The sequence below is a fragment of the Typha latifolia genome, chromosome 1, assembly GCF_019914945.1.
Source record: "Typha latifolia isolate L0001 chromosome 1, TyphaL0001v2, whole genome shotgun sequence".
In the NCBI taxonomy this organism is placed as follows: domain Eukaryota; kingdom Viridiplantae; phylum Streptophyta; class Magnoliopsida; order Poales; family Typhaceae; genus Typha; species Typha latifolia.
Window position 1 is genome coordinate 4149733 of NC_133086.1, and position 14713 is coordinate 4164445.

At 38.6% G+C, this 14713-nt stretch overlaps 2 protein-coding genes and 1 long non-coding RNA gene across 6 annotated transcripts; 1 reads left to right on the top strand and 2 right to left on the bottom strand.

The window, feature by feature from the left end:
• Nucleotides 1-1159: 1159 nt before the first annotated feature.
• LOC140801389 (senescence/dehydration-associated protein At4g35985, chloroplastic-like) lies at nucleotides 1160-4292 on the top strand. Of its 2 annotated transcripts, none has more exons than XM_073156490.1 (5): nucleotides 1160-1850; nucleotides 2197-2309; nucleotides 2397-2587; nucleotides 2820-2904; nucleotides 3988-4292. In XM_073156490.1, exons 1-5 carry the CDS (start codon nucleotides 1293-1295, stop codon nucleotides 4145-4147), a joined length of 1107 nt encoding a protein of 368 aa, XP_073012591.1. In that variant the 5' UTR covers nucleotides 1160-1292; the 3' UTR covers nucleotides 4148-4292. The 2 variants fall into 2 exon arrangements, with proteins under 2 accessions (XP_073012591.1, XP_073012600.1); XM_073156499.1 differs by having other exon boundaries at nucleotides 2421-2587.
• Nucleotides 1536-4947, bottom strand: LOC140801400 (uncharacterized). 3 transcript variants are annotated; one of them, XR_012111439.1, is made up of 4 exons: nucleotides 4834-4947; nucleotides 4565-4657; nucleotides 1747-1862; nucleotides 1536-1674 (listed from the first exon to the last, which is right to left on the bottom strand). It is a non-coding gene; the product is annotated as an uncharacterized lncRNA (long non-coding RNA). The 3 variants fall into 3 exon arrangements; XR_012111438.1 differs by lacking the exon at nucleotides 1536-1674 and having other exon boundaries at nucleotides 1725-1862; XR_012111440.1 differs by lacking the exon at nucleotides 1536-1674 and having other exon boundaries at nucleotides 1725-1862; nucleotides 4756-4895.
• A 1212-nt stretch (nucleotides 4948-6159) lies between these two features.
• Nucleotides 6160-12241, bottom strand: LOC140780734 (putative ABC transporter B family member 8). The gene is made up of 9 exons (XM_073126461.1): nucleotides 11925-12241; nucleotides 11765-11819; nucleotides 11487-11665; nucleotides 9869-10326; nucleotides 9055-9595; nucleotides 8726-8905; nucleotides 7356-8639; nucleotides 6843-7264; nucleotides 6160-6678 (listed from the first exon to the last, which is right to left on the bottom strand). Exons 1-9 carry the CDS (start codon nucleotides 12225-12227, stop codon nucleotides 6327-6329), a joined length of 3774 nt encoding a protein of 1257 aa, XP_072982562.1. The 5' UTR covers nucleotides 12228-12241; the 3' UTR covers nucleotides 6160-6326.
• Between the last annotated feature and the right edge of the window lie 2472 nt (nucleotides 12242-14713).

Sequence of the window (14713 nt, forward strand, 5' to 3'; positions counted from 1 at the left end):
GCTGGGCTGATCTGGGCTGGGCCGGGCTTAAAATTTAAGACCCTACTAAAACTTCCAAATGTATATTATGTTTTAATTACTTGAATGTGGGTGAAGAAAGTACCCATTTTAAAAAACTTTTTTGAGAAATTATGAGAAATTAATAAAGTCCCAGTGATGTTAGGATTTAAAATTTGGTATACTCTTTAACCATTCGACCACCATCCCATTGGCTCCTCACTTTTAAATTTTTTTTTTTAAACTTTTAATGTTTGATTGCAAAATATAAATTAGAATTAACTTTTTTACCTACCAAAAAATAGCTCAATGTCCTATTTTTAATTTATTTTTTAAAAATAAGATAGTTACTTTACTGAAGTTAGGCATCTTGTTAAACTCTACTTTCTAGCAGTTGAAAACAGTGAATCTAAACTCTTATATTTAGGCTAGTTTTGTTCATTTACAATCTTTGATATGTGAGAAGTGTAGATCACAAAGTTAAACGTTTATCAACATATAAATCTTTTGAACTCTCCATGTCGGCACTTTGGTAACGCCTATAGTTCCTAGTTGCATTTCTAAATTATAATCCATCTTTTCCTCCATTATATGTGTTCATATTCATGTGCAACTTCTAAAATAAACATCCTTCTCATACCTCATTCCTCAAGCCACAAAAATATTGTATCCCTCTAACATAGAGACATTATTCTTCAAAGAAGAGAATAAAGGCACCAGCCGTGAAAAGAAAGCTAAAGGAAGGGTTATCGGCAAGGGAATTATTCCATTCATTCTTTCTACACAACCAAAGATGCTTCCCAGTTCTCTGAAGTGCAAGCTTCCTTCAAGTATATGCATACCTTGCAGGCCTCTTGGGGTTATAAAAGATAGTTTTTTCACCTTCTCTTTTTGTGTATATCCCTTCAGAATTAATGCACTAATGAACAGTGAAAACCTGAATAGAAAAAAAAAATATTACAAGAGTCTAAAATTATTATATCATTCATATTGCTTTAAAGTAAGAGAGGAAAACATCATTTCTGTTCTTCTAGTGCTAAGTATATCAAATCTTAACAATTGAGTACCAAGAAAGTAACTTGAAGAATATAGTTTTTAGGGCACAAAGAAATACCAATTTAGAGGGGGTAGATTAGCATACAAATAAGGGCCTGTACAGGGTAGCAAAGAAGAAGAAGAAAATTACAATTATAACATCTCTTCGACAGGAAAGGTAGGAGCCCTTATAACTGGCAACTATCTGCTTAGCATCAGCAGGAAGAACTAAAGTACAGTTTAGACCAGAAAACAAAGCCATGGGTTGCTGCGGAGCCAAGAACTTCTCAAAGCCAAAAGGCATCAACGAAGTCACCCTTCTCCGAATACCAGGAGCGGTAGTCCACCTCATGCATGATGGTGATGTTGTTGAGCTTGCACGAGGAGATCTTACCGTCGTAAGGATCACTGACAAAGACACAGTACTTGCAACTGTTGTAAGAGTCCGCCATGACCTTGGATGGCCTCTGACCAAAGATGAGCCTGTCGTCAAGATAGATGATCTCCACTACCTCTTCACTTTGCCCGACAAGGATGGCGAGTTCTTGAACTATGGGGTCTCATTCATGGCAGGCCATGGCGACTTAGCTTCTCTTGATGTGTTCCTCAAAGATAATACATGCTTCTCTACTCCTTTGCCTACTGCTACTGCCAAGTCTTCGTCATCTAAGGGTAAGTCTTCTTCTTATGGAGTTGAATGGAAGGATTACGCACCTAAGATCGAAGACTATAATGGACTGTTGGCGAAGGCAATTGCTGGGGGGACAGGTGAGATTGTAAAAGGGATCTTCATGTGCAGCAACGCCTACAGCAGTCAGGTGAGAGTTCTTCTGTTGCACTTGTTTGGTCAATTAGTCATCTCAAGTTAAGGAAATATATAGGAAGACAAATTGAGAATTAAAAGGAAAAAAATTCTAGGGATGTGTAACGTATTAATTTACTCTTCGTTTTTTTAAACTAATTTAAACATAGTAACATACATACATCTAGGTTCAAAAGAATATAGCCAAAACAGGTTAAACAAATATTCTTCTTCAAGAACTTGAACAAGTGAAACAGACTCTTGACAACTGCGGATCTGTTCAAACTTCTTACCTCGTGTTGGTCTTCTGTCCATAAATAGTTTTCTAAGATAAGATACAAGAAGTTCTAGGAATTTTGCAGGTTCGTAAGGGAGCAGATCTGATTCAGCCTCAAGCTGCTGGCAGAAAGGCTACTGGATTAGATGGGAAGGAAGCCAACAGGAAGAGGGGAGAAATCAATAATAGCATAAAAAGGTACTAATCATCCAAGAGTTCTCATGAAATGCTATTGAGCACCAGAAATTTTTATATACATAAGTGTAACCTGGTGACAAAATTTAGAATTGAACATCTTGGAGTATTCAGGGTGAGGAAGATATCGGAGATGACAGAGAAGATGAGCCAATCTTTGCTCAATGTCGTCATAACTGTTACTGGATCTATTGCAGTACCACTGCTGCAATCAAAAACTGGAAAGTCCTTCCTATCTATGGTCCCTGGACAAGTTCTCCTGGCTTCTTTGGATGCCATCAGTAAGCATTCCATTACTAATTACCAAGTCTTAAGAGCACTGCATTGTTATGTAATCAAGCTCTCACTCTGACTACCAACCTAATTAAACCAGCAAGGACTGCAACGTATCAAAAAATATTATCTTGTAATTTCTCAACAAAATACAAACACGAAAAAAATCTCTCAGATTTAAATTTTCTCATGTGGAGATTCACATTATTCCTTGATCTGATCATGCATTTGTAAATGCAGACAAAGTTATGGATGCAGTAGAAGCTGCTGAAAGACAAACTCTTACTGCTACTTCCGGTGTTGTTGCAGGTGCAGTCTCCAAGAGGTAAACTGTTCAAAATTGTTAACTAAATTTATCGTAACACGATAAACACAAACCAGTAGCACACCCTGGTGTATCCTATCCATTTACTTATATATATATATATATATAGGAACATTTAAACAAGATCGAGACAAAGATTGAGCTCTAAGCATGACAACCTAATAACGTCAATCTAGTTAAAACCATGGATCCCAAAATCGGACGATCCGGATCGAAATCGGCCATTCGGTCCAGTATTGGCCAGTATCGGCCAGTTTCGGCTATATCGGCCAATCTGTCTCGACCGTATTGGCTGAAATTAGTCTTTTTAAGATTCCAGACTGAATCTAAAATATATTTAACATAAAAGACATTAATAATTGATGTCATCAACTGTTTTTTTTTTCAGTTTTTATTCTCTGTATCTCATGCACACTCTCCTCTCACTCTTATATTTCACCGAGTTCATTTGGCGGTCGTTCCGATGAGCCCCTTTGGCTAATCCACACTTTGGTGAACTCGAATGAATTTTTTTTCTCATTTTTTTCTCTTCTTTCTCACTCACTTTTTAACTCTCTTTTCTTACTACCATAAAACAACAGTGAAAAGATATGAGATATCTTTCTCTTCATATTGTTCTGCGGTAATAATTTATGAGCATAAAATTTTGTCTAATTCAAGTTAAAATTCATTATAGTTTTGAGTGGATTTTTTCTTTAGTTTTTAATTTATGAACATAAAAATTTGTCTAATTCAAGTTAAAATTCATTATAGTTTTAAGTGGATTTTTTCTTTAGTTTTTAAAGTTCATATGTGATTAATTTTTATTTCTTATATTTTTAAGTTATTTTTTATAACTTTTTAGAAATATTTTTTGTATTTTAAAATAATATTTAAAATTTTACGTAATTAAATATAGTCTGGTTAGATACAAGCGACCGACATAATCGATACAGCCGATACGGCCGATACGTATCATTTGTTTTTTACGGACAATCCCGATCCCTATACCGAATTTCGAAACCTTGGTTAAAACTACTAAATTATCTAGTGTCAGTTACTCTCTCTTGCATTGATAGTTATATTACTCTTCATGTTTAATAGGTTTGGAGAGAGTGCAGGAGAGGCAACTGAAGATGTATTCGCCACTGCAGGCCATGCTGTTGGAACAGCTTGGAACCTATTCAAGATTAGAAAAGCCATCACTCCAAATTCTTCTCTCCCATCGACAATGCTAAAGAATGCGGTGAAGAATAGGACCTAAGCTCATAAGCTTGTATCTGCAAAGAATAGTCCGATTCTCCAGAAGTACAATTACTAGGGTAATGTGGCAACGTGAATAATAAATAGCTATGGATTCGAATACTTATCATTACAATATATGGAAGATAGTTTGAGTTTTTTTTAAATGTTAAGCCCTAACTTTGTTTAGACTGCATGGAGTAGTCATTCTTTTTTCTTAATTTTTATGATCAACAAGAAATCAACAAATCGGTCAGAGCATAAATCTTAGCAGAAAACTCTGTCTGGACAGTTATACTTTTAAAACTATCCATTTGATTAATAAATCGTGAAATGAAGTGTGGAGTTATTATTACATTGCCTAGGTAATGGACTAGGGTGACCATATCGAACTCAAACATCAAAGGCTAAAAGATGGGGTAAATTAAAATTTGATTACCTGACCAATTAATCCGACAGGGTGGTACAACAAAAGCAAATGAAAAATATGCTCATTTCTTCTTCCAGCCTTTGCAGCATCCCCGGTTTTGCTCTGCGAAACAAGAAAACTTATTAGCACATTGATAGAGTTTTTAGAAGCAAAAACTCCGCCAAAACCTAGAAATTTAATTTAAGGAATATGTCGATGACCTGCAAAGAGATCGTGGAATTAGATCATAAAGCTAGGGTTTTGTGGAGGAAGAGTTATCTAGGGTTTTGGGAGCTCACGAATTGCTTGGGAGAGAGGAGACTATTGTCCGTTGGTCGTGGACGCGCGAGTCCTCATGGCCGATTCCGCCAATGTTGCTGAACGCGAGAAATCGGCGTTACTATGAGATGAGACGGCCGCGAATATATGTATGGGTATTTTTGTAAATACATCTCCCTGCCAATGCCATATTGTAATATTGCGTAGGACACCCTGCATTATGTGTATTTGCAAATCAATTCTACAATTTACATGCATTTTGCCAATACCGTTAAGGCGGTGGTCAGCTGTGATGTGGGGGTTTCGTCTGTATTATATACGTTAATTATGTACAATTTATTATAATAAAATATTACATGGACTAAATTGAAAAAATCAATACAATTAAATTATTCTCCGGGTACCACAATATAAGCACATTAATATAGGCGTTACTCTTTTAATAACCATCTCTATGTTTAAATCACATAACTGTTAAGCCTACTGAATTAGTTAGATGTTGTAGCTTTAGCCAAAGAGCACAGGCAGACCAGTAAAGAAGGTGGGAACCACCTCAAAAAGGGTGGATAAAAGTTAACACTGATGGGGCGTGGCCAGCGGGAGCGAGCCAAGGCGGTGCAGCGGCAATCTTCCGGGACGATAATGGTAACCTTATTCAGGCAATGTGGGAATCGTGCCCGGGGAACTCGGCGTTGGAAACAGAACTGTGGACGATCCGACTGGGCTTGAGGGTGGCCTGCAAAGAATGGAGAGTGGTTATAGAGTCGAACTGTCTGGAGGCCATCAAATGCCTGCAGAGCGTGGAATATAGTCCTTGGCACACTAGAAACATAGTGCATGAATGCCTTAAGCTAGGAAAGGAATGTTTGGAAGTTAAGTTTGTACACGTAGGAAGAAATTATAATGCTGTTGTTGACTGAGCAGCGGCTAGAGCCAGTGTATCCTCCGATTCTGTTTGTTTCAACCAATTAGGACATGCCCCCAGAGTTTTGTAACCTCATTGCGTTCGACGCAACTAATGGGTCGGTAGCGTAGCAATACCAAGCTAGAAACAGCTCCTTGACTTCAAAAAAATGAATTAGTTAGATGTTTTCAACCTCTTTTTATTGTTGCTGTCGTTACAAGCTTTTTGCAACTTAATTATATTTTATTTTATTTTTACTAGTAATTAAATTTATTAACATATATAAATTATATGCATTTTATTATAATAAAATATATATTTATCGTAGAAAATATATCTACTTAGCTTTTAAAAATCTAATCTTATAAATTAAAAAATAATTATAATTAAATTACGAAAGCCTTATTCTTTACCGCTTATCAGTAACTAGTTCACCAAAATGTTCATGACTTGGATGCATATACATTCGGCTTTAGATAATAGTAACTAGTTACATAATACAATTTTTCAATACTTCAGCTTCTAACAAGGTTGGAGGATTGACATGGCATTAGTATTCAACTACATTAGATATATATAAATATATATCTACTATTTCATACGATCATCTCATTTCTGAAGAGTTACTAGGTTGTAGAAGGCCCCTTTCTTGTTCATGAGCTGCGCGTAAGTCCCACGCTCCACCAACCGCCCTTCGCCGACTAAACCGATCGAATCCAGAAGCTTTATCGTGTTCAGGCGGTGAGCCACCACGACGGTCGTCCTCCCGACCATGATCCGATCAAGGGCCTCTTGCACTACTCGCTCCGACTGCACATCTAGAGCGCTTGTCGCCTCATCCAGTAGTAGTATTGTTGGATTCCTTATGATTGCCCTTGCAATTGCAATCCTTTGTTTTTGGCCTCCTGATAGTTGCAGTCCTCGCTCACCGCAATCGGTGTCGTATCCGTCTTTCAGAGATCTAAGAGGAAAGAGATGTTAATACTTTGATGTGTGTGTGTATATATATATATTACAACATAAAATATAAAAATTAGTATAGTTTTCTAATCTAATGCTATTATAAATTACTCCAGAAGCTTAATATATTAGAGAATGGTGATTCTAAATTTTGAGAGAACTTACGATATGAATTCGTGCGCGTTGGCTGCTCTTGCGGCCTCCATGATCTCATCCTCAGAGGCTTCAGGCTTACCGAAGGCGATATTGTTGCGAATGCTGCCTGAGAACATCACTGGTTCTTGGCTAACGAGTGCGGTGAATCCGCGATACTTTATGATGTCTAATTCCCGGATGTCGGTACCGTCGATTCGGACAACCCCTCGATCGACGTCGTAGAACCTCTGAATCAAGCTGATTACAGTCGACTTACCGCAGCCGCTTCGGCCGACGAGTCCAATGCTTGTGCCTGCCTTCACCTCCAAGCTGAATTCCTGCAAGACTAGGCACTGCGGCCGGCTTGGGTATGCGAAATCGACCTTCTTGATCTCTATCTTCCCTTGTATTTTGTTCTGCGGTTTAGTTGATCCCTTGTTGTGGTGATCCATCTGCATCAACGAATTAATGTTTGAGTATATGACTTATTAATGTGACCATATATATATTAAGAGTGAGTTGAATGGAGATTTAATATTGTACCTTGGAGAATTGTGGAGTCATTGATTCCCTATCTAGCACTTCGAAAACCGCGGCTACCGCGTTCGTCCCCTTTGCGAGATCCGACGTCATGCTCCCCGCCTCGGCAATCAACTTCCCGGTGCTCACCAAGATGAAGAAGGTCTTGAACACGTCGCCGGCGGAGATTTCGCCGGACTGGGCCAGCTTCCCACCGTACCAGAAGTCGAGAGCCCATGTCAGGAAAGACAGGCAGGGCGAGCACCCTGTCGCAACTCCGGCCACCCATGATTTCTTCCTCGCAGTCCTCAGCGGCCCCTCCTGGGCTTCGTTGAAGAGCTGCAGGACTTTCGTCGAACACCCGAAGGAAGTAACCATTCTATGATTGTGTACCGCCTCGATGGCGATCTGAGTACTCAGATGCTGCGCTTTCGCCAAGTCTCGCGATACGTTCGACAGCACGATCTTCTTGGCATAGTGACATATCATTGTTGATGGCTGCACTGCGATCATGACCAGAGCAAGCTTCCACGCCACAACCAAGCCCATGGTCATTGCTATCACCACCCCTGAAGCAGTTTGAACCAGTAGGGAGATCCTATCTGCAACTAAAGTCTTGACAAGAGACGCCTCATTGCTTAGCCGAGAGCATAGTGCTCCACTTGAGTTGGTCTCTTCATCAAACCAAGCTGTTTCAAAGCTTAGGATCTTTTCCAGCACTTTAACTCGGATTCTTCTGGTTAGATGCTCGCCCATGTAGGCAAAATTGTAGTGTTGCAAGAGATTGACAAGGATGGAGACCACCGACAGCGATGAGAATATCAAGGCGTAGTGGCGGATGATTGCTTTCATCTCGTCGTGGTCCTGGACGTAGAATGCGGCGATCATACCGCCGATCGACAAGGCGTAGATTGGCTGCAGGGAGCCGTAAATTACGGCGGAGACGCTGCCTATGGTGGCTTGCTTCCATTCCGACGAGTTCATGGCGAGGAGCCTAGAGAAGGATGGCGCAGGATGAGAGACGGGGCAAGGCGGTTCGTCGCAGAACGGCGAGTGGAAGGACAAGGACAAGGGGCTGGCTCGGGTCAAGCTAAGATGGCTTGCGCTGCTCCTCGCGGTGGAAGAAGGCCGAAAGAGCTCGGCTTCTTGATCGTTATAGCTTGATAACTTCTGAAACTTCACTAATCTAGAGTACTGGCCATTCTTGCTGATCAGTTCATCATGCGTACCGATCTCGACGATCACGCCGGCGTCCATTACCGCGATCTGGTCCGCGTTCTTGACGGTGGAGAGTTTGTGAGCTACCACCTGATCAATGGTTCCATATCACATAATCATGTCAAGAAGTACTACAAGAAGGAATCGAGAATGGGATGTGTTGAATTTTATTATACCAGAGTTGTTCTTCCCATGGATGCTTGATTCAGAGCATTCTGCACCAGCTTCTCCGACTCTGAATCAAGCGCACTCGTGGCTTCGTCAAGGAGGAGGATCGCGGGGTTTTTTATGACGGCTCTGGCGATGGCGATGCGCTGTTTCTGGCCGCCGGAAAGAAGGGCTCCTCTCTCGCCAATCTGCAACAGAGGACATACAGAAATTAACTCGTAGTATGAGGGTAATTTCGTCAAGAGAGCTTAACCGGTATACTTTCCCTCGTCCATTCATTTAAAAACACTTGACCGTTGCCCATTCAAAACTGTCACATTTACTCTTTTACCCTTACCTTTGTGTTATACCCCTCAGGGAGCTGCCTTATGAAGCTGTGGGCATTTGCTGTCATGGCTGCTGCGTATAGCTCATCCATGGTTGCGTCTTGCTTTCCAAATAAGATGTTCTCCTTTATGGATGTGCCAAAGAGAGCATGATCTTGGCTAACTAGCCCCATCTTTCCTCTGATCCATCTCAATTGCAGTTTCTTGACATCGACGCCATCGATCTTTACGGTCCCTGCATCAACATCGTAGAACCGCTGTAGTAATGCGATGGCTGTCGACTTCCCACTACCGCTACAGCCGACGAGCGCGACGGTTTGTCCTGCTTGAACTCGAAGGTTGAAATCATTGAGGATTGGCGAGTCTGGCCTTGAGGGGTAGGTGAACCGGACCGACTCGAATTCTACTTCACCACGGATTTCGTCTGGCATGAGGCCCTCTGGATCTTCGTCGTCCATCAGTGGAGTGCGATTGATTCTCTCGATGATTCTAGTGGCGGCAACAGATGCTTCAGTAAAGTGTTTCATCTCAGGGAGTGCCATTCCAAGAGATCTGCATCAAGAATCAAATTCAGAAACTTTCAGACTGTTCTTTTATAATATTACTATTAGTGAGTCCCAGTATCCAATTAAGAGACTAACATATCTAAGATTCTAATTGACTAACGGTACAAATAAAGCATGGCACGGTTGCTATGAATCCCTGTGAACTCAAACGCTTGATCATGAGACATGTTTCCTATTCTTGAGAATGTAAATAATACCAAAATAATCTACATAAGCATAAATTAAGCCAAGAAGAGAAGCAAAAATAAAAACTACATACAGGCCACCCAAGACAAAGGAGATTCCCGCCGCATAGATGCGCCCTCCGCTCTCGCCATGATACATCACCAATCTGCTGCCATACCAAGCAAGGAAAGCCCATATGGAGAACGCGAGCCCTGTACAGCCTACTGCAAGACCTTTCGCAATGCCTTGCTTGAGCCCCAGCTTGATGGTCTTATCCAAAATGGCAGCATATCCATCGACAATCCTCTTCTCTGCAGTGAAAGAGTATATAGTCTTGATAGAGCCAAGAGCTTGCTCTACAAGAGTGTTTGCTTTCGCATACTCATTGCGGGATTCTTGCGAGAGGTAGAGAAGGTATTTTCCGTAAATTAGGCCAGGAATTATCAGGAGGAGGACTAGTGGGAAGGCTACCAAGGAGAGTCTCCATGAGAAGTACATAGAGAAGGCAAGGCCAGAGAAAAAGACTGAAGAATGCATGAGGAATATTGGCACCTGTTTCAAATATTACAAAGGAAGCGAAAAATTAGGAATTCAGTATACTGCAAAGGGTGACATAGTCATGAAAAACTATTATTGTGCAGAGAATATTGAGTCTATCGTGGTCTAATGCATTATTTAGAGTCCACGCGCTATATTTTCACTGCTTACAAATTATGCCATAAGCTTTCTAGACAGACTTACAGCTAGAGCGAGAAATAGAATTTTCCCTATTTGCAAATAAAGTGTCATATGTAATTTTCTTCAAACAAAGTGATTCCAGTGCAGAAATGAGTGTGTATCATTTCAGCTTTCCTTCAACATAACTAATGCAAATCTAATGCTTTATACGTTGGAATTTATTAATCAGCCAGCATAAATTCCATCGCGTTCTATGGATTGCCCAAAACAAAGTGTCGGTACTAGAATTCGTTATTCTTTAGCAGAATCTTATTCTTTCATCTTTCTCTAGACTAGTTTATTTCTTGGTCAAGTCCTGGGAAGAATGAGAATGTGAAAGCGATTACTATTATATCCTTTCCTAACAATTTGCAGCCAAATTCGTATGATATGTCGAGGAATCATATTCAATGACAGCAGTATCCATGATTCCCATCCAAAATTAGTAACGATTCCCCATGTTTGAAACATGCGGGGAATCATGACTTTGTTCTCTATTAAGAGATAGTACGCAAGTTGGTTAGTCAGAATCTTAACTTCAAATTACCCTTTGGCTCATAGAAGAAATATGATTCTAAATTCTTTCAGAGAGCGATGAAATGCCTTTGTCATCGAGCACTTCTTTCTCTCCATGTCAAAAAGAAAAATATATTACTCACTTCAGAAATGAGCCATTAAAGTTTCTTTCTTTCTGAAACATTATACATGCATGCATATCTTAGGAGACTTAACATTCCAGTCATATCATAAGTTTATGGTTTATTCCCTTTTTATTATTTCATATTCCCTTCGATCTACCACTCTAACACCTATACAATTCGATCATAAGGGTTGTTTGCTTTCCAAATATATATTTTCTTAAAAGAAGTTGCCTTCTGATATGACAAAAGTATATGTAATGCTATGTCAAAACCTTACACTTATAGGCAGTGACCTATCATGATAGTATAAGGAAAAAAGAAAGGTTGATAAGATAATAAACACATGCTTCATACCTTCTCACTTAGGACCTCTTGTATGAGAGAGGTGTCCTTGGATATACTATTTATGATCTCTGACGTAGTTGCTTCCTGTGAATCAAAGAAACCAACTTCCTGCCTGAGGATAGCTTCAAGATACTTGTATCTAATCCTCAGCACTTGCCTCTCACTTGTTCTACTCCAGCAATACCCTTCTGCAGTTACAGTTAATTACCTCGTCAAAAATCGATCATAGCCAAAACGAACTACATGTACAGTGGAAGGAGATTAATATTTGGGTCATCAGAACTTACCCATAAAAGCAACCACCATGACTGCTAATCCCAAGTAGACAAAGTAGAGGCATGACTGCAAAAATAACCAAAGAATTAAGATAAACTTCAGTCACAGAAGATTAATCTAGTACTGGAAGGGCAGCCGATCGACGGCGCCGGCATGCAATTAGTTTTCAACCTTCTCAATCTCATGCATGAAATGATCATCCTTGTTCTGAGCACTTCCATAGCCTAAGCTGTTCATGACATTGCTAGCAAAGAGCAGAAGGCAGTTGGTAGAACACCCATCTCCAATAGCTCCTATGGTGCCCATCAGCATCAGAACAACATCTACGGAGTCGGCGAACCTGAACATCCCATGCGCCCTACTCTTACTTTCTTCTCCTTTCCTTGGAGCAGTATCCATCTCTTCTCCTAGGTTGACAAGGCGGCAAGAGATGAAAGGAATGAACACAAGAGGCTTTAGAACCCCCACTAGCATGGGTATAAATAGCCAACCAGTGGCCTTTGCGAACGCTGGCCTGAATTGACTGATGGGGGCCTCCAATGGACTTTGGACATGCCCATGAATTTATTACAAGTAAAGTTAGTACTAAAGATGGTCCTTCTTTACAACACCTTCTTCCTATTACTTTCCACGGAGTTCATGGGTTTTTCTTCTTTTTTAAGCTTTCCAATTTATTTATTTTTAAAATAAACACTTTTCTTTGACCTCAGATGGCCGATGGATAGATAGATATGTGCTTTGGAGAGTGATGGAATTGAATATCTAAAGAGACAACTTTTTGGTAATCGGTGAGTTAATATAATATCCATCTATTATATGGTGAATTGTGATGTAGATATTAGAACTAAAGATGCACTAATTTATTGTATCTCTTATTTTTATATTCAAAATTAATTAGGTTAGTTTTGCTATCATCGCTCTAAAAGTTAAAGCTATAAGATAATAATAGTTTTTATATTATAACACTTTTTCTCATTTTTAGTGAGCTCAGAAAATAAATTTTATTTAAATGGGTGAAGATTTTATATTTTAAATAACAAATATATCTAGTAAAATTCAAATGCCGATACTATTATTAACTCATCATCTACTCCAACAAATTAAACTATTAGAAAATAATAAATTCTATATTTTAATAAGTTTATTATTGAGGGCTTCACTTTGTGAACAATAAGACTTGCCACTGATACACCAATATCATGGATCTGAGTCATGAGAATAACCTCTCCATTAGTGTAAATAAAGCTTTCACAAGTTTGTCTTTGCATGGCTCCTCATAAGTGAGAACCTTGCACTAAATAATGGCAGGTCTTTTTAGTAGGGTTGGTGCCCCTCAGACGAGGGTAAATATTACTTAAAACATTGAGTCTCCATCCATATGATAAAATTATAACACACAATGGAAAGTTGATTTAGAGTGGCCTATAACATACCTCATTTAGACAACCAATGTGTCCACTGTTTGCAATTAGTGAGGGACAAGTAGGATTTTTTTTTTCTTTTTTTTTGGGCTAATCCTAGCTTAACTTTTATACGGAAAGTTTTTTTAAAAAAATTTTGTGGAAGGGTTGTACTAAAATATCAATCTTTTTTGAGACCTTGGCATCATTTTTTTTTTATCTCCCTTTCTCCTGTACTTCGATTTTAAAATGATACTAATATATATATGATTGATTTGAAAGAAAAATATTAACTAATTTTAATTGATATAACAAAAGGATATGATCATATGAGTGCATGCAATCTTATTGTGGCTAATACTTTACTAACTCACAAAGTAATATACTCATTTTATTATCAAACAAAAAAATAATTAAAGAATGAAATAAATTAACTAAGAATTGGTAACTTCCTTATGACAAAAAAAAATATACAAATCAAAAGAAATAGTTTTAACAACATATTGGAGCATTATTTTTCAAATATAATTTTTGGCTGGCCATCCTATCTATAACGAATTAAATTATTATCACTCAATTGCCTAACAGGACAAGAAAAAGAAAAGTTAGATGGGTCCTCCACTGGGATTAGGCAAGGACCAAATCCAACTAATAGGATTCCAAAGTGTCCTAATAATATATAGTTGAAGGAAAAAAAATTAAGAAAATTACCATGGGAGAGAATTAGGCATCATTATAATGGCAATAGACTTATATAAACAATTAACTTTTGATGCACATGTGTATATTGCAATTATCGGGTCGGGTTCGGATCATAAATTTGTGTCTTATTATGTATTTTTACTCTGTTTCTCATACTTGATTATCTGATTGGAACTTAGATATATACATTAAATCTGATCCGATATCTAAGTATCGGAGTCGAAATTTTTGGTACCCTACCTCAATAACAAAGCGGGGATCCATCGGGAAACGGGTTACCCGTTAAGTGATAGTGGAGTCAAAATTATTGGTTTGGACCTCAGGGAAGTGTAGCTATCTTATCTTAAATACTTGTCATAAGTTCACTCCATACCTAAAGTCCTTTCCTAGTTTTGAATTATTTTGATAGAGAGTCAAAAAGTTTTTCTGTTTGATTCTCATGTTAGAAGTTTACCATACTTTCTACTTTATATTGTGGGGATGGTATCCTTCTTTTTATCTTTTAAAAAGGTGGAAAGATATATAATAACCCCACCTTGTATTTTATCTTCATTTGGATACAAGATCCAAATAAGATACCCAACAAGTACTGGCCCCTGTGGATTAGTCTAGTGCTTAAGGGTTAACAGCAAGGCCACAATTGATTTTAGATCATACTTTATATACATAAATATTACATTAACAAGTGTAAACAAAAAGTAAAATATCTTTTTGATAAAAAGGAATCTAAATCAAATGGTAAATATATTCTTGCTTTAACTCTCTGAAAGTATTAAAATTAATCATCAATTTTATTTTAAAAAAAGTAATTATTGATAGGGCTGTCAAAAAAGTTTGTCGGTTCGTGAGGTCTCCAAA